Below are 17,697 nucleotides of genomic sequence, written 5' to 3' on the forward strand. Positions count from 1 at the left end.
TGTCCCTTGGTCTCAGAAGTTGTGGGAGAATTTGCAGTCTGCCTTATTTTAAAAACTGGTTTAGGCAGAGCTCGCAAATATTCATGACTAATAGTGGTGTTTTGGGGAGTGCTTTTATTTTTCTCTTTTATTGCGTTTCTGTATAAAGAGTTCTTGAAATGTGTTAAGGATTTCCACTATAAGTCTTCTAACAGGCACCTGCCTTCCAATGAAAAAAAAGCACTATCAAGATTGTTGAGAAGTCCAGCCATCACACAGTTAAGCAGCCTTCTTTATCCATTACTGCTGTGTCAACATTGTGGGAGCTTTGGGACTCTCAAGAAAGCTTTGATCTTGTAGGGAGGACATCTTTAGGAGGCAACATTAGCTTAGTAGACCAAGAATGGTGAATACTTCTTTCAGTTCTCTGCAGGTTTTTTTTACTTGAAGAAGGTTCCATTTCATTAAAGGTCGGTAGTGCCGAAACTTTTAAGAAAGTCTCAGATGAAATGTAGCGTGGACATAAAAATTGCAGTTCATCTAATTAATGATGTAACATTCTGCAATCAGCTACGTTATCATAAATGATCCTGGTATATTACTTTTTTTTAATCAGCATATGTAAAATAAGCAAATATTGACTTACACGTAGCATGAGGGTTTTTTGCTATGATAAATTAACTGTCGTATGATCCTGTGTTTCACGCTTGTCTCCAATATAAATGCAGTCAAAAGACTTAGTGTGATAGGACGGTACTTAATCTCACAAGTTTCTCTAATATATACAATTTCTTTAATCTTCTAGCAAAATTCAGTGATTACAAATCAACGTGGTCCCCAGATCCCATAGGACACAATCCCACTCATCTCTCCAACAAGATGTGGAAAAACCATATTTCCTCAAGGAACACTACAGGGCTGCCCCGCCCACCTCCTGGCCTGACCAACCCCAAACCATCATCTCCATGGAACAGCACAGCACCCCGATCGGTCAGGGGCTGGGGGGCACAGGACTCAAGGCTTGGCTCTGGTGAGAACAAATCAACTGTAGCAACACTGATCAGACCTGAGCTGTGTATGTTTTACAGCACCAATGGTGTGGAGGAAAGAAAGTTGCAGTTGTCTGGTAATAGGAAAAAAGAGAGTTTCTTCTTGAAATGGAAATTTGCTATCAGTAATTGGGGTGGTGGAAGGTGGAATCCCAGCTCCTGCTGCAGGGAATGAGTGAGGAAGGGCTGAGAGCTGCCAGAAGAGAATACCTGCTACATAGGGCCTTTCAGGACTACATCCTTACTGTGTGTGAGAAACTCCTCAAAGATAAACTCTAGTAAAATTAATCTTGATGTGAACTGCGAGCAAAGATGTGATTTTGTTTTCAGGACTGAAGATTAGGCTTTCATGTTTTAACAGGGCTGGTAATGCTGATTTTTTCTGAAAGACCTAACTGTAAAGAAAGGTGGTTTTTCTTTGTATCAGATCTGTCTTGATTGCTCTGTCTTATAATTTGCAGCATCTACTTGGAGTGATGGTGGCTCAGTTCGTCCTAGCTACTGGCTGGTTCTTCACAATCTCACTCCACAGGTATTTTCTGTGGTTGTTTCTGGGGACTTCTTTGCTTTAGCAAGGATTTGTGAATTATTCAGTTGTTTCTTTTTGAATAAAATCTGACAAAATCAGATTTGTCAACATATGTAACACATTTCTACTAAACCGAGCTGCAGTCTGACTGGTTTTTCTATTGTAATCTGTTCAGCTAATTTTATGATGTTCAGGTTTTGCTATGTGACTGTTAAAACATTTCTTTACTTAAGAGTTACAAAGAATAATTGAACAGAAAGATTTTTCTTAGAAGTGAGGGTGTATTTCATGACTATAATGTGAAATGCTTTATAGCTGTTCTTTGGGATGTTGTCAATAAGAAATTTAATGTAACTGCCAGTTTTCACTTTAGTGTTTCCATAGTGAAACCACAGAATTTTTCCAGCGCTCCTGCCAAAACCAGTCTAGTTAGGTTATTTCTGCAAGTATTCTCAGAGCTTGCTGCCATTCTGAATGAATTCTGTGGAGATCTTGGTTTCAGCATTCCCAATTAGTATTCAAGGCCTAGGAACAGCTTATAATATTATCAGCAGTATCCTGAGGTCTAGACAGAGAGTCCCCTGTTCAGCCAGATAATTTACCTTGTTTCTACAGTCTGCAAAAAACAGTTGATGTGAAAGGAAAAGCTGAGGTCTCCAGCAGATCAGCCAAAATGGCGAGCCGTGCTCCTTCTGTAAAAAAGACTGTTTACCTTGACATGAAGGAAGAAGTGGTGTGAAGAAAAAGCACAGTTCAAAGTGTGGCTTGTGTAAAACACTTCAATGCCGCTTTAGGAATTATTTAGTGGAAGAAGAATGTATTTTGGAGGCGTTTAAGTTAGTAGGAAAGAGAAACAGATCGTAACTCTCTCATTATGGATTCTCTCTTTATTGTGGATCAGTACACTAGAGAGAGAAGTGTAAAGGTTCAGATGAATTCATAGACTCATAGAATGGTTAGGTTTGGAAAGAACAAGGTGTTCATTTCAAGGTTCTCTGTTTTAACCTTGACCATACCACCACACAATTTCCTTTTCCCTCATTTGAAGCTGTATTATAAAATAGGGGGGAATGAAGGAAGAAAGTAGCACTTCCTTAAGTAGTTGCACATACGGATCCCATTCATATGCCCATGTCCCTGTGGCACACCAGGAATGGAATCTGTCTGTACAGAACACCTGGGAGAACAGCTGTTACTGGAGGTAAGCAACAAGCTGTTACTGCTGCAAAAGGAATGTAGGCAACAACTGCCATGAAAACATTAGTTCAGATGGAATGAACATTGGTGGGTTTGGCAGCAAAATCACTGACTCTTTCTGTCACTGTTTCATAAACCACAAAGACAAAGAAGTACCAAAATAAGTTTTAAAAAATTTCATTGTAGAGATATTTCCAGTTTTGCAAAACCCTTTTAACAAGTAGTTTATATACATTCTGTTGAAATCAGAGGGCTGAAGACTAAGGCATTCTGGTTCCTTTAGTAGAAATTCTGGTGACTGAAGATGGTGAGAAGTACAAGTTGTGTATAATTACTGGAAAGACTGTCAACGTAAGGATAGTGACAGTGTAAGAAACTCAGTGAAAGAGGGAAGACTGGACTCAAGCTGTGAATGAACAGGAAAGATAGTTTAGATTATTTCATACTAAAGCAAATTCCATGTAACTGTGAGAAGTCAAGACATACCAGTTCCTGTTTAAAAATCAACTTCTGTCACCTTTGCTTTCTTCCCACTGCTTTCATCTGTTTTTCTTTCTGAAAGCAGCATATTTTTCAATTACTGTGACAAAGTCAGGATTAAAGTATGTTTGGAGAAATAATTACAAACATCTGTTTCATCCTGGCTGTTCTTCCTCAGATTGATGGGTCAACCTTGAGGACGATCTGCATGCAGCATGGCCCACTGCTGACATTCCATCTGAACCTGACCCAGGGCACCGCCCTCATCCGATATAACACCAAACAGGAGGCGGCCAAGGCCCAGACTGCACTGCACATGTAAGCAAGGTTTTGAGACAAAAATCTTTGAGGGTGTGGGGTCGGTGGTGTAAGCCCCTAAACTCAGTGAAAATTTTTGTATTTTACTAACCTCCTGAATTCCAAAGGCTTTTAACCTGTTCTTCATCTGTTTTGTTTGAAAGGTGGCATATGTGCATTTACCTTCATGGTATAGGCACTTTTATTGCTCCTGGTGTTAATGTTCAGAACCTTAGTTTAAATTTATTAAGATTTTGTTCAGGCACAAGTGAATGTGGGGGCAAGGGGGTTGGGGTGTTTTTGATTTTTTTTTTTTCCCCCATATAAAATGGAAGTTCTTTTGTTTTGACAGTTTCACTGTCAAAAAGAGCTGAAGTTTTCCATGTCCACTCCATTGTAGCAATATAGCTGCTACCTCCTTTGGTTTGGGGTGCCTATTAGTGTTGTTCCTGTGCTGTCTGAATCCCTTGCCCTTTTGGCTCTAACTAATGTTTTTCTTATGCGTCCCTTGCCCTGTAGGTGTGTGTTGGGAAACACTACCATCCTGGCTGAGTTTGCCACAGATGAAGAGGTTAGTCGTTTTTTGGCACAAGCTCAGCCCCCTACACCTGCAGCAACCCCGAGTGCACCCGCAGCGGGCTGGCAATCCCTGGAGACAGGACAGAACCAGACAGATCCAGTTGGACCTGCTTTGAATCTCTTTGGTGGGTCAACAGGGCTTGGGCAGTGGAGCAGTGGTGGCGGCGGCGGCAGCAGTGGGGGTGATCTCACTGGCGCTTCATTGTGGGGTCCCCCAAACTATTCTTCAAGCTTGTGGGGGGTCCCGAGCGTAGAGGATCCACACCGAATGGGCAGCCCTGCTCCCTTACTACCTGGAGACCTTCTGGGAGGAGGGTCGGATTCAATCTGAACTTAGAACTTTCAACTCTGACCTCGTGACCTTTTTTGGAACAGCAGCAGCACTAACTTGACCTTTTTCGTTTTTTTCAACTTGCAATAAATACATTTATAAAAGGAAAAAAGAAAACGGAGAAAGAAAAAAAGGTGGGTCATTGACAGACTGTCTGAGCACATAGTTGCCTCCCTTATATAACTTCAGTTTTTTTGTTTGGAATATGAATCCAAAAAGAGAACATATCACTCTTGAAATACTTGAATCGTGAACGCCAACTTAGAAAGACAATGTGAAGCAAGTACACATACCATTTAAATTTAAACAGAAAAAATTAAAAAAATTAGTTTCTAGTTTTTCACTTTTTCATGTTATACGGAAGTTGTTGCTAAGAAACATATATACTGAAAAAATAGCTTTTTAACTTTGTTTGCACTGGGTGTGTTTCCGTCCTTAGGTCTACCATGTTGGGTTGGGGCTGGGGAGGGGTTCAAAAGAATAAGGGGGGGAGGGAAAGACTTGACGGAGCCTCACTTTAAAAACAAAAATAAAAACAAAAAAAAAAAAACCTAGAAAAAAAATTAAAAATTAAAAAGCCACAAAAAAAACAAAACAGAAAAAACAAACAAAACAAAAAAACCAACACTTTGTGATTGGCTGGTTGATAAGTACCAGTGTGTTCTGGCACATGTAACTGCCCACGTGTGCTTGTTTCTGTGTGAGTGCGTGTGCACATGTTTGTGTGTGTGCATTTTTTTCTCTATATATATGATCTTGAAACGCTGCATTGCTGATGGTCTACGGGCTGGCTGGCCATCTGCATGTCTTGATTCTGAAAGCAAGACAGGCATGGTGGAGTCCCTGTGGCTGAAGCGCAATCCAGTTGGGCTGGATTAAAATTTGTCAGTAGGTTTTTTTAAATTCGTTTTAGCAGGGTGCTATCTCAAATCTGCAGATCATACAGAGTGGATAGTTGCTTCCTAGCCCTTGTTCTAACCCTGTGGTAGAGCAGAACACTGCCATATCCAGAGGATTTGGTGAGAGGGGAAACAATGTTGTTTTTTGAGTAACAGTATCTTTATTTATGTCTGCATGTGGGGTTTTTGTTCCGAATGAACCCTAGAGTGTTTGTTATATAATGCAAGCCATTTATTTCTTCCAACAAGGGGAAAAGAGGAGGAAAGAAGATATTGCCATTTTTTGTGCAGATAGACAAATGTTCTTTTTCAGTCTCTTGCAAGCTTCAGTACCTTTTAAAAAAGAGTGTTTCTTTTCTCCCCCAAACTTAAATAAGCACCTGTACTCATTCTGGAGGAATCCACCCAAAGCTTGAAAATCCAGCCCAATCAAATTAGCCTCTTAGTTGATTTACTGCTTCTGTTAAAACTGACAAAAAGCTAAATGGTGTCAGTAAAGTGCCGGCCAGCCTGCCTCATCTCCTGAAAGCACATGCAGCCAACTCCTTCCTGCGTCCTTCATGGTGAGCGTTACCTGTGCCAGGCCTTGGTGTCATTACAGCGCCAGACCATCACTGACAGAAACGTTTACTTACGAATGTTCTTAAACCAGTGTGTACTTCAAAGGTTTCCTTTTGTTTCTCTGTGTTGTGTTTTTTCCTGTGTACGTGGTTTTGCTTAGGGAGGTATATAACTAGCAAAGACTTTTTTTTTAAAAGAAGTATTGCACCTTTTTGTTTTTTGTTTTTACTTTTTTCTGTACTGTTGCTTTTTAATTTCTGTATTTAAGGAAAGGTTTGGGGTTTTTTTAGCATCAGTGTAGTAATACTCTGGGCAGGATAGGGGTGACCTATAATCCACAGTGATAGCCAGTGTGTGCGTGCATGTGTGCGCTGGGAACAAAACTTTTAAGACCTGTTGTTGTGAAAAGAGTTGTAGCAGACTTGAAGGAACATCCCTTGACACAAAGCAGGAAGCTTTTTGTGGGGGTGGGGCCGGGGGAAGAGGGAAGAGAGATGCCGGTACTTTTTCCATAAGTGCTAGGACTTCCATGCAGCATTGTCCAGCTCTTACACTGTCTGACAAAGTGCCGACCTTCTGTACCAGCACATACCTGTCCATTCCAGCCCTCAGAGGGAGCAGCGCTTTATCACATGGCCGAGGGGGACAGATAGGGGAGTCTGTTTCTTCAGCCTTTTCATTGAAGGATATGACCATGTCTAGTGCATTTAACTCATGGGTTTGGTGGGCAGAAGCAAAAACAGATGCAAGTCATGGCGGGGGGGAGGTTGGTGCGCGCGTGTGTGTGTGTGTATGCCTGTGTGCTGGGGGTGGGAGGGAAGGGCTAGGGAATTACATGGCTGTTTAATTTAATTTGCCCTTTCTATGTAAGCCCCAATGTCACAAGGAAGACTGACTGAGGGAAATGCTGCATATACACATGCCTGTAGATTTGTATGCAAAGCATTATGTGATAAAAAAGTATGAGTAGGTTTGTATTTGTTTAGTAAACTGGAGTATGCAGCATACTCTGGCCCCTTTGGAAAATACTTTCCTGTCATGTCTCCTCCATCTATCCCACCATGCGCAAAAAAACAAAATGCTCTCTTTCAGCTCCTGCTAGCTGGCTAGTAACCCTCGTGTTCAGGCATCTGTACAGCTTTGTTTCTGCTCAAAGACCAAGCACGCTCGGACATGCAGAGCAGGTTCTTAACAGTCCTGTGCCAGCAGTACTTCCTAGTGAAGCACCTTTGGCCTGAGCAAGCCAGTATCTGTTCTGTCACATGATCTGCTATACATGCTGGTTCATTGCTGTGTTCCACCCTCACTTCTCTCTCCCAACCTGCCCTAAGGTCCCTTTTCCTGCACTTTGGGCTAGTTGACTTCATTGCGATACTACGGTGAAAGCCGGGTGCTAGAGCCCCTCTTGTTTACAAGACATAATGAGGGATTTGAAATATTTAAAAAGAAAAGCTAAATTGTTCTTCCATTGTAAGCTTAAAGGGAAAAAATTAAAACGTACAAAAAAAAAAAAAAAGACCAAAAAGTGCATATATATATTTTAGATGAAGACTAACTCTGGGAGCATTTAACAGTGTTTTTGTTTTTATTTTAACATTTTATTTTCCTGCTTTAAATTTGCAAGCATTCTCAGGAATTCTAGGGTAGGAAGCCAGTTTTTTGAAGATGGTTTATTTAACCTTATCCTAGATAGATGGCTGTTTCTTGTTGATAAACTTTTACAAGTTCCTGAATCTTCAAAATGTTTGAAAGTTTTTACTTTAAAATAAAAATGCTAAAAAAAAAATAAAAAGAAAAAGAAAAAAAGAAAAAATCTCCAAATGTTACTGTCAAGCGAGGGATCAAGAATTTTAAAGACTTTCTAAATTAAGATACATTAAGAAAGTTTCTCAGTATCAGCAACAGGAATTCATTGCAATCTTAAACAATTTGTGGGAGAAGGGTTATCATTTATTGTGCTTTGTAACTCATGCAGACGTGTGCAGTTGCATGGAGAAGAGAAGTGTGTGAATGGAAACCTACTATTCCCTCTCGATTGAAACTAAATAAAAATATTCTTCCAAGCACCTTTTTAAGCAGAGTGAAAGTATAAACCTTATTAAAATGCAGTAGAGTTTAACTGAAAGAATTCTCGATTAGGATGACTAGCAGGAAATACACAATGGTGCTTCTTTGAACCACTTCTGAGCAGTGCTAAAGTAAACCAGTGCTGACAGAATACTCAGTAATGAAGTAGTTCTATTAACCTGCCTTTTTCAGTACAGAAAAAAAAAGAATATGGAAAAACTCCACAAAAATGTACATTGGAAATCAACTTCCCTGTTTTCAGCTACTCGGTCAGTTTAATTCCCCACTTGGAGATTTGCTGCTTGCTTTTCTTCATCCACCCCACCTCCCAGTCTTTCTGTTTCATTTTATATGAGGGAAATAGCTGTTAAACTCCTCTGTTCACCCTATTGCTGCTGGCTGTTAGGGCTTACAGTCTTGAACTTAAAAGTTCGGTGTTGGGATGGCCAACTTCTGCCTCCCAGCTCTAGGGGTCAGGGGCTTACTCGGCCTGAAACGGCTTGGCTCAAACCACAAAAACCGCGCTAGTGCCTTGTTACATGCACCCACATGCCCTACAGTAGGGGAGGGGAGGGAAGACGAGGCAAAGTGAGGCAGTGTAGCCACTTCATGGAAATAGATGTACCCAATCTTAAGGGAAGAAGAGCATGCCCGTGTGAGCAAGTCGTGCAATGAGTTACTTAATAGTAGTTAAGTTGTTGTTATTATTGTTAATAAAAGAAATCAGATGCCAAATTCTGTCTTTCTCATAGCAGCTGCCCAGTGTTTTCATGTTGTGCTGCGTGTGCATGTGAGTCTATTGAAAATAATGCATCAGTAGTAATAATAATGTGCTTCAAAAATCCTGTCGTGGGCCAGTAGAAGGAGGGTTTACTTGGAAAGTTTAGGATTCTATTTTATTTTATTGTTTTTTTTAACGAGAGAGTTTGAGTGCTTTGCCAGAAGCTGTGTTTTATCAAATCAGCAGTGTCCTAAAAGAGAGGAAACCATAGCATTTAGTCAAAAAAGCTGACAGACTTGACATTCACTTGGAAGTGGATTGTGACTGACTGCTGAAGGGTTGACAGTCATAAGTTTCAGCAGTCTGCTGGGTCCAAACCTATTGTAGTACAACAGTCTGCTCTTCGTATCCTGAATGTGCATCCTGTGAGTGTTAGTGACTGTCTCCTCAGTGACAGTTTCTCTACATTGTCAAAGTAACATTAATCTATATTCCAGCTACAGTTGACAGATCTGTGTGCTTAGTCATGCCGCTCCCAACCATTGCAAGTGGTGTCTGAGAATTGTGCTAACCAGACTCAACTGCTGGGGACACCCATTGCTTAACGTAAAAATTCTGCTACCATATGAGCTCCTAACAGCGAAAAGTCAGCTGGAATTGATGTTAGGGTATTTCTGGGCTTTTACAAATCTGTTCCCAGGAGGGAGTCATTGGCAGCATCTTGTTTAAACATGTTGGCAAGGTAGGGAGAAGAGGCTGGGGAAAGCACAGCTTGGAATAGACTAAGGGCATCTCTTTCCAGCTAAAAATCCAGCCGCTTTGCTTACCCTACCTTGCAGTGTCTATCAAGCTGAGAGCTTTTAATCTGTTTGGTAATTCTTTGCTCTAATTGAGGATTTTGTCTTAGCAGTGACAACAGAGTCTAGTAAGCAAAACAAAGTGTGGTGCAGCTCAGAAACCTGTGTTTAGACTTCTGACATTTGCTTTGGAATACTTGCCATCTTTTCCCAGTGTTTTTATGTTTCTACCTGGACACTTGCCTGGCAGTCTTGAGAGTGGGGTTTTTGTTGGTTTGGGTTTTTTTTACAATCACAGGGTGTCGGGTTTTTCTTACATATTTTTTTTAGTTGTGCTTCACATAAAGAGGCTTTTGTAATGAGTAAGAATGTTGAGCCAAGTATGTTTTTACCTCTGCAATATAAACAGGTTGTTTTCAAAAAACTGGGTGGGATAACCACCTCAAAGATTAAATAACAATTAAAAATTTATATTAAGTTGGCCTCTTTTTCTTTTTTACCATGAAATTTCTAAGCATTTATTCCTTAGAACTTTTGCCCTATTTTTTTCTTCTTAAAAATGCGGCCACATCTTCCACTGTGTCCTAGTGCATCCAAATAGTACTGTAGTTTTTTGGGGGGAAATTTTGATTAGGTTGGGGTTTTTGCTTCATTATTAAGATGTAGCTCTTAAGTTTCTTATTTTGTTTGTGCATATTGTTTTCCTATTACTTTTAAGAGGAGCGCTGTTTCTATATCTGAGGTACCCAGATTTGAAAAGCCTGGTCAATGAAATGAGCTGGATCGGGGTTAACATAGCAGATGAGGACCTGTTGTGTTTCCAGTGTGTGTTGCATATAATGCCTTCACTGTAAATCATGTGACCTTAGTATCTAGGTGGATTGAAATGCAGGTTTTGTGGAGGCTGGTTAACATCTCAGGGTAATAGTCCTGATTGAGTAGAAGGTAGGGTTGTTTTTTTTTCCTAGAGATGTAAAGTTCCCTTAACGGAAGCAGCTTTCTTAATTGTAAATATGCATGCATGCTTTATGGGCAGGAAAGTAATACCAAGACAACTACGTTGAAATTAATTTAAAACAAAAAACACAATAAACAAATGCTGTTGATGTGCAACTTTGGTCCTGAATCTGAAGCAACGTACACAGAATCCGTTGGTTTGTCTAAATTGATTTTGCACACAATATCATTTCAGTTCTTTTGTTTATTTGCCACTGCTTTGCAGTTTTAGGAACTGATACTGTTAGATCATATGGTCATTCCCACTGTGATCAAAATAGAGATATCTAAAACCCAAACTTTCTTCCCCTTTATCTCCTGTACTAGGCTTCCACCTGTGGCAGAAGGATGGTAATGGTAATGGGGAGAAATATGTGAAGTTTCCCAATGTAGACAGAGTTGGTACTCCCTGTTGTCCTGAATCCACATCCAAACCTAAACCACAAAGCAACTGTTAGGCTGTAGTGGACCTGTTGGTTGGACTCAGTGACAGGAACCAAACTGGAGATTTTTAGCAGCCGTGCCTAGTCCATGTCCTTCACAACGTTCTGCATGTGTCCCATCACTGTAAATACCAGTGTTGCTGAATTTTACCAAAGTTCCCTTGCAGTAGATAATAGGAAACAGGTCCATTTTGTAGTGACTCGCCAAGCAGAGCTTTGCCTACAGTAGACTTTAAGCGTCTGTCTACATTGCTGTCAAAATTGAGTCAGGGTCCTGTTTAAAATTATAGCGCTCTATTTTGTGGTGTTATGTGACCTTAAACTTTGTGATGTAGTAACTGTAGCTTCTGATCCTTGTATGAAAAGTGATTTAAGGTTTCATCTGTGCTACAAAAAGCACCACAGCTCCTGGTGGGTTGGAGCCTACTTTTAAAACTTGTCAGGCCACGATAGATGCAGTTTCATCTGTAGCGCGCAGCAGATAACATGTTTGCATCAACAGTTTGCCCGCGCGTTGCTTTTCATCGAGCTATGCAGGGAAGCTTTTCTCTAGAAGTCTCCCAGAGTCCTAGCAAGCTTCTAGCAAATCAAGTGCCCTCTGCAAAAGAGCCATTTTTGCCCTGTTTGTGTGATAGTTGGGACTGGTGACATTCAGCAGTGTTAGGATTCCTGTAAACTTTGTAATGAGAAAGGGAGTTTTTTGACTTGATTCTGACAGCCTTTCTGTAAAGTAATACAGAGCACTCCAGGGAAAAAGAAAAAGAACAAAAAAAGGGAAGAATGCATTGTGCCAGCCAGCATTAAGTATTGAAGTATTTTAGCCGCAAACATTCTTGACTGTGGTGGGCAGAGGGGAAGAGATTGGAGTGGGCGATACAAGGAGGCCGTGTTCGGCGAGCAATGTTTCCTTGAGCACTGAATGCCTCTTCTTGGCTGTTAGTGTGTGTTGTTACCTTCGCAGAACTAACTTCCTCATTTTTTAATGTTTGTTTTTATTAACTGAGACAAGGTGGAAGCTCCTCCTGTTTCAGATGAAACACAACCAACCATAAGTGATCGTTTTCTTTATCAATTTCTGTTGAGGTTGCACAGCTTGTTAGGATAGCTATTTTAGTGACATAGTTATGATACTATGTGCTTTCTTTCCCCTCCCTCTCTCTGCCTGATCTGGCTTACCCTTTCTATATAAGGCGCTGTGTGGGTTTTTTTGTTTTGTTTTGGGGACGTGTGGAAAAGAAGCAAAATGAAGTGAAAATGCAAGCCAAGGTAGAACAGCCTTACTTTAGGGGGTAGCCTTACAACAGAGCTTTATAGTGAGTGTGCTGTATTCCAAAATATGTAAGCCAAAAACAAACAAAAAAAGCATTCATTTATGCAAAAAAATTTAAAAGAGGTGTTTGAAAACTTCTTTAATATGTACCTTCTAAAGGTGGAGTAAGGTCTCACCAAGTGATATGTTATTGTGATACTTCTTGCTGGGTCAGTAGGAATGGGTCGGGGTATAAGTGCTTAACGTTTCCTCCTATGTTTTTACAAGCAGTAAGTTAAATGTGGTATTTATGAATGTGCCTTTGTGAGTATAGTGACTGTCTAATTGAGGAGACCGATTGGGCTGGAGGCGAGACAAGGGTCAATTTATTCTTTCAAGAGGTCAGACATTGAGATTGCAGCCCACTGGTCCCTTTTGACAAACAGCATCATTGGCTGGTCTCTACACTGCACAATACGTATTCATATGTGGTAGAGATTGGGGGGGGTGTGAAGGGATGTCATGTGATGCACACAGAAGCTGTTGATAGTTTTAGGCTAGTCTGCGTTGCAGGTTGAGTTTGTATATGTATTATGTGGCTTCTCTTTATGTTTGTGTGCATGAGTGTGAGTGTGTGTGGCTTTGGTTTTTTGTAAGCACTGGAGAATTTGAACACAGTGATGTTTGAGACAAATTTATACATGTAGAGAAGATGATGTTTTGTAGCTTCTGTTAAACAGTGGGTGCAGGCACACTTTTACCCTCTCTGCCCGTGTCCTGATAAGCAAAACAGGAATTTTTTTTCAACCCTTCAATTTCTAGCACACTTAACGTTGCCATTTAAATGAACAGGGTATTACACAAGAAGAAAAAAAAGTTTTCGAAATGGTAAGGTAGAAGTGTTTAAAAGGAAAAAAGTCTGAAGTAATTTTTTGTTTCTTCAAAGCTGTTTGTAGCTAAACATGGGAATCTGCAGTGTCTCCTTCCATTTGTTTTTTTTTCCCCTAATAATTCACCTCTTCGTCCCACCCAAAACATGAGGTGTACAAGATCAAGAGCTGTTGTTGTAGCGCTTTGTAATTCCCACCCTGAAAAGAAACTCCAGTGGGATCCCTCAGCTCTATTCAGGAAGACAAAGAGAGGAGAGACTCTGCAGTTTTCTTTGCTTCGCTCTCATTCCTCTCTAATGGCCTTGAAATGTATTATTATGCAAATGTGAATTTTGATACTGAACTTAAGAAGAGGTTGTTTGTTCTTTTTTCAAAAAAAAAAAGGTCCCATATGTGGTCAGCATTGCTTCTTTATTTTGTAAGTGAATTGTAAACTATGCATTCTGCAAAGGGGGTGCAGGGGACAAAGATACTTTGCTAAACTGTTCAGGAGTTTCTGTGTCCATGGCATATCCATTATAGTTTGGGGAAGTGGGGAAGTGATAACTTTGAATTAAGAAGGAATTTTTAAGAACCTTTCTTTTGTCAGAAGCTGGCCAATTGATAACTGGGCAGAGATTTGAATAACCAATGTTGGCTGCAAAACAAAATCAGCTCTCAGCCTTGCACAGGGTGAATTCAGCCACGCAGTGTTAACCCAGGGCCTAAAGGGTGAATGGGACACCAGGTCTACCTGGGGAATACCTACCACCTCCTGTGCTCTGGCCCTTGTTAAGCTCAGGAAACCCACTGCCACAGGCACTGGGTTTTTTTGATTTACTACTCGTTTTCCATTTCAGCAGTCCTTGTGCTCTTCCAGGAGAATTGGAATATGGCTAGTCCTTGATATACACGTTTCCTTATCCCTAATATTTTCTTTGCTGCTGTTTCTGGTACTCTTCATACAGTGACAGAGCAGCTGTGGGCAGGATGGTGGAGACAGTACTTTCTTTCTAGTGCTGATCAAAGCCCAGCTATGGGGAGTGTGTATTTCCAATGTCAGCAGCTACTGGTGTTTTGTTGTCTGGTGTTGCTGCCAGTGACTTAGCGCTGATGGTGACAGTATGTGAAATTTTAGGGAAAGTAGACTGATATGTATACCAGGTCCCCTCTATTTGAAAGGAACTATCCTGTTTTTATTATAAGGTGGTATCATAATGGTAATTAAAAAGGATTTGCTTCCTCACATCTCCAAAATGTAATCATTGTGAATTATGTGCATTCCTTGAAGCTTCCTGAGCTTCCAGGAAGAGTCTCCTCAGAAGAAAATACAGATCTCACTGCTCTCTCCATCATTATAATAGGGACCTTTTGACTTGACTTTTTCCTTTGTCCATGGTGAACCATGGTACTGGCATTATCTTAGGTGTAATATCATAAACTGAGATATTATCCTGCCTGTATTCAGTGTTTTCATGCAGCAATTTTATTTTTGTTGACATTCACAGTACTGTAATAAGTAATAGACTTGATGATCACTCTCGCATCTGTGCCTGTCTTGCAGATGTGATCTTATCAGGGTTCCACTCTGTCAGAATGCCTTTAAAAAAAAAAATCAGAAGCTTAAACTCGTTCACAAAAATACCTCGTGGTACATTTTCCCTTCTGATGTAACCTTTTAAGTCTTAGTTTTTCTTCTAAACTTGATGGGCTTTTATTTCCATCTGTTATCTCCTTTGTAAAAAGATAATTTGAACTAGTGGTTTTGAGCACAGGTTTGGGAAGCCTGAAACTCCTGAATTTTAACATTGGCCATTACTCTTCCCTTGCCTTGGGCAAGTCATTTAACTACTTTGCCTTTGTTTTTTCATCTGTAAAGCGGGGTTGTTAATAATACTTACCTACCTCACAGGGGTTTTGTGAGGATCAACTAGTAATGTTTGTCAAGTGCTTTAAAGAAAAAAGCACGATAGAAGTATTATGAGGTTTTCACAGCAAGATCGCTAGTTCTTTTTACATTGTTTGCTTTCGTGGAGGGAGATAACCTTTTTGATTTTTTTTTAATTATCCAATCCATTAGACACTCAGATCCTAAATGATAGAAGTTGATAGAGATTCAGTTACTCATACTCTTCAGTCTTTATGCCTGTTTCCATCTTCTCTTCTTTATATAGTTATGCCAGTGACGCTACAGGTCACATGTCTCCAGTACTTTTAGGTAAGCTTCAACATTGAAGTACTTTGAGCTTGCTGCTTCTTTCACCAGACCACCAAATCAGAAAAAGTTTGTGTACTTCTCCCTGCCATTAAATGGCAGTTTTGGTAATGTCATCTTTGAAGTAGGCACATCTTTTCCTGCCATCAGGAAGGGAAGGTGGTGGTGTATAGTTCCAGAGAGGGGACTGCAAGATGAAGAACCTGGCCACTTTATGCTGCTGCTCCAGGGATGAAGGGCAGAGTAGCTTCCTATGTCCTTCCCTGAGTTAATTTCAGTGTGTTACCAGTCACACTTCAAATGCAGTGTCTCTTCTTCTTGTCCACAACATTCAGAAGCCATCACCTGCCAATAGAACGTAGGAACAGAGAGAATGATAGTAGATGCTGCTTGTGTATATGCCTTACAACTCTCCCAAAATGTCTCTGGGAGGGTGGTGGGGGATGAGGTCTTCATTGGGTGAATCCCACAGTCAGGGAACCTCTGCTACTTTCTCCCCTCTCAATCACTTGGTCCCTGTTTCTTGTTTCTGGATGTGCGTCTCAGGGATGTGCATATGAGCCCATGCCTCTTGGAATTTGGCGTTTGAAATATCAAGAACATGGTTTCTGTACCTGAAACCCTTCTGTCTGACACTCCCTGGTCTGCTCCCCGTGGCCTTAGGAACATCTCTCCACTGTTGCCCTATGTCACCCTCTCCATCTCTGCCAGTAATCAAGGTGAAGTGTGTACAGTGATTCTGCAGAGAAAGAAGCTGAAGTGGTGCAAGTGCACCTGTGGCATTTACACGCAGAGGTATCTTGGTTTTCTGCCACATCTGCTCTGAAGCCTGCAGAACATCTGATGCATAGTGCTTTTTCTTTCTCATCTAGAAAGCAGAACAAACAGCAGTATAAATCTGATTATGGTAATTCTGTAATGTTTACTTTGAACTAAATGCTAAGTATTGTCCTCAAAGAACCAAAAAACACCCACCTTCTAACAAAAACAACCAAATGTAATCTTCCTGGGTGCGGAAGAGGAAAGGGGAGGAGGAAAAGCAGTGACAGGGGAGCATTCTGATCTATTTTCATCTCCACTGCTTGGCTGGAGGTGTGAAATGCTGCTTTGAGTTCCACAAACATAAGGGATTATGTTTACAAAGGTAAATGCCTTCTACCTGTTCAGGAAACTGGCTATTGGTGGGCATCGGGAATTGGGCAAGTTTTTCTTCATTGCAAACAAGTAATAGGAGAAGGGTGTATCTGGAAGAGAAATGGAGAAACACATTCATTTCATCTAGTCTTGGTAAAATAATGCCCCCTTTTTCTCTCCTTATGGAATGGAGGGATGAGGTGGCTGAATAGAAAATCACTGATGTCCAATATGGCTGGATTAGAAAAGGCAGCTTTTCTACTTTGCACATAAATAGGTAACAGGAAGGTACAGCTAAAGTCCTCTTGCCTGAAACACTGTCCCCCAGAAGCAGACATTGTAATAATAAAAATAGTGGCTGTGTGTATAATGATGCTATTTGCAAGTTACCTGTAAGTGTTTATTTTTTTTCTTATACTTGAAATGGCTTCCTTTACTAAACTCTTATCTAGTTCTGGTTTCTCCCCTCTTTCTATAGTGTGCAGTAAGGAAAATTACAGGACAAATGGGGAGAATGTAGAGGAGATGACACAATGTCTTGCATATCCAGGTTTCATCTTAATTTCCATCCCATGTTCTCAGAAATGTTTGACCTTCCTAAGGGTTTTCCATGGACACAGAAACTCAGCACTTCAGAGGTGCTCTTGTAAGGCTGGCTGCCCCCTTTTCCTCCTTTTCTATATTTTTATTTTACTTTTAGTATAGTGGTACTTAAGATCACTGGTTCACTTAAAAAGAAAAAAAAAAAACAATAAAATGTTTAAACTCTACTAATGTACAAATAAGCTGAAATGTTGCATTTTATGTGTATTTTTGCCATAGCAGGTACTGTATTTCTCATGCTGGATTTAGAAAAAAAAAAAAAGGAAAAAAAGAAAAAAAACAAACAAAAGGGTGACGTTTTATTGGAGTGTGACAAGTTAAGAGTAATAAAGAATTAAGTCGTCGTCATTTCATTGAAACTGAGAGATGGTGTAATACTTATATATAAGTTTTCTGAAGGTTTTTTTTGGGCTTTTAAACAGCTTTTTTGGTTTTTTGTTTTCTTCGTTTTGGTTTTTTTTTTTTTTTTTTGGTTTGTTATTTTTGTTTGTTTGGTTTTTTTTTGAAAGATATGATTGTATTATGTGCAACTCAGTTGCTTACATTATAACTACAAACTATTTTTGGGTTCCTGGAAAAAAAGAAAAAAAAATACTAATAAATGTGTTTGGCTGCTAAGCATTTAAAGCTCGTGTTTTGTGCACGTTTTGTGTCCCGCGGCCGTGTCGGGGTCCCTGGGGCCGCCTTGGCCTCCGGGCGCGG

At 40.3% G+C, this 17,697-nt stretch overlaps 1 protein-coding gene across 6 annotated transcripts in view; it reads left to right on the forward strand.

Moving 5' to 3' along the window:
* Positions 1-4,900, forward strand: part of TNRC6B (trinucleotide repeat containing adaptor 6B) — a 106,869-nt gene extending 101,969 nt beyond the window's left edge. For 3 of the 6 annotated variants that reach the window (XM_031057704.1, XM_031057708.1, XM_031057707.1), the window contains 4 exons: positions 785-1,009; positions 1,490-1,560; positions 3,413-3,552; positions 4,051-4,900. In XM_031057704.1, the coding sequence (XP_030913564.1) occupies positions 785-1,009; positions 1,490-1,560; positions 3,413-3,552; positions 4,051-4,441 (827 nt within the window). In that variant the 3' untranslated portion in view covers positions 4,442-4,900. The remainder of the gene's footprint in view (positions 1-784; positions 1,010-1,489; positions 1,561-3,412; positions 3,553-4,050) is intronic. The other 3 variants (XM_031057706.1, XM_031057705.1, XM_005421858.3) reach the window with 2 other exon arrangements.
* The last annotated feature ends 12,797 nt before the right edge of the window (positions 4,901-17,697 follow it).

This window comes from Geospiza fortis, unplaced genomic scaffold (genome assembly GCF_000277835.1).
Source record: "Geospiza fortis unplaced genomic scaffold, GeoFor_1.0 scaffold173, whole genome shotgun sequence".
In the NCBI taxonomy this organism is placed as follows: domain Eukaryota; kingdom Metazoa; phylum Chordata; class Aves; order Passeriformes; family Thraupidae; genus Geospiza; species Geospiza fortis.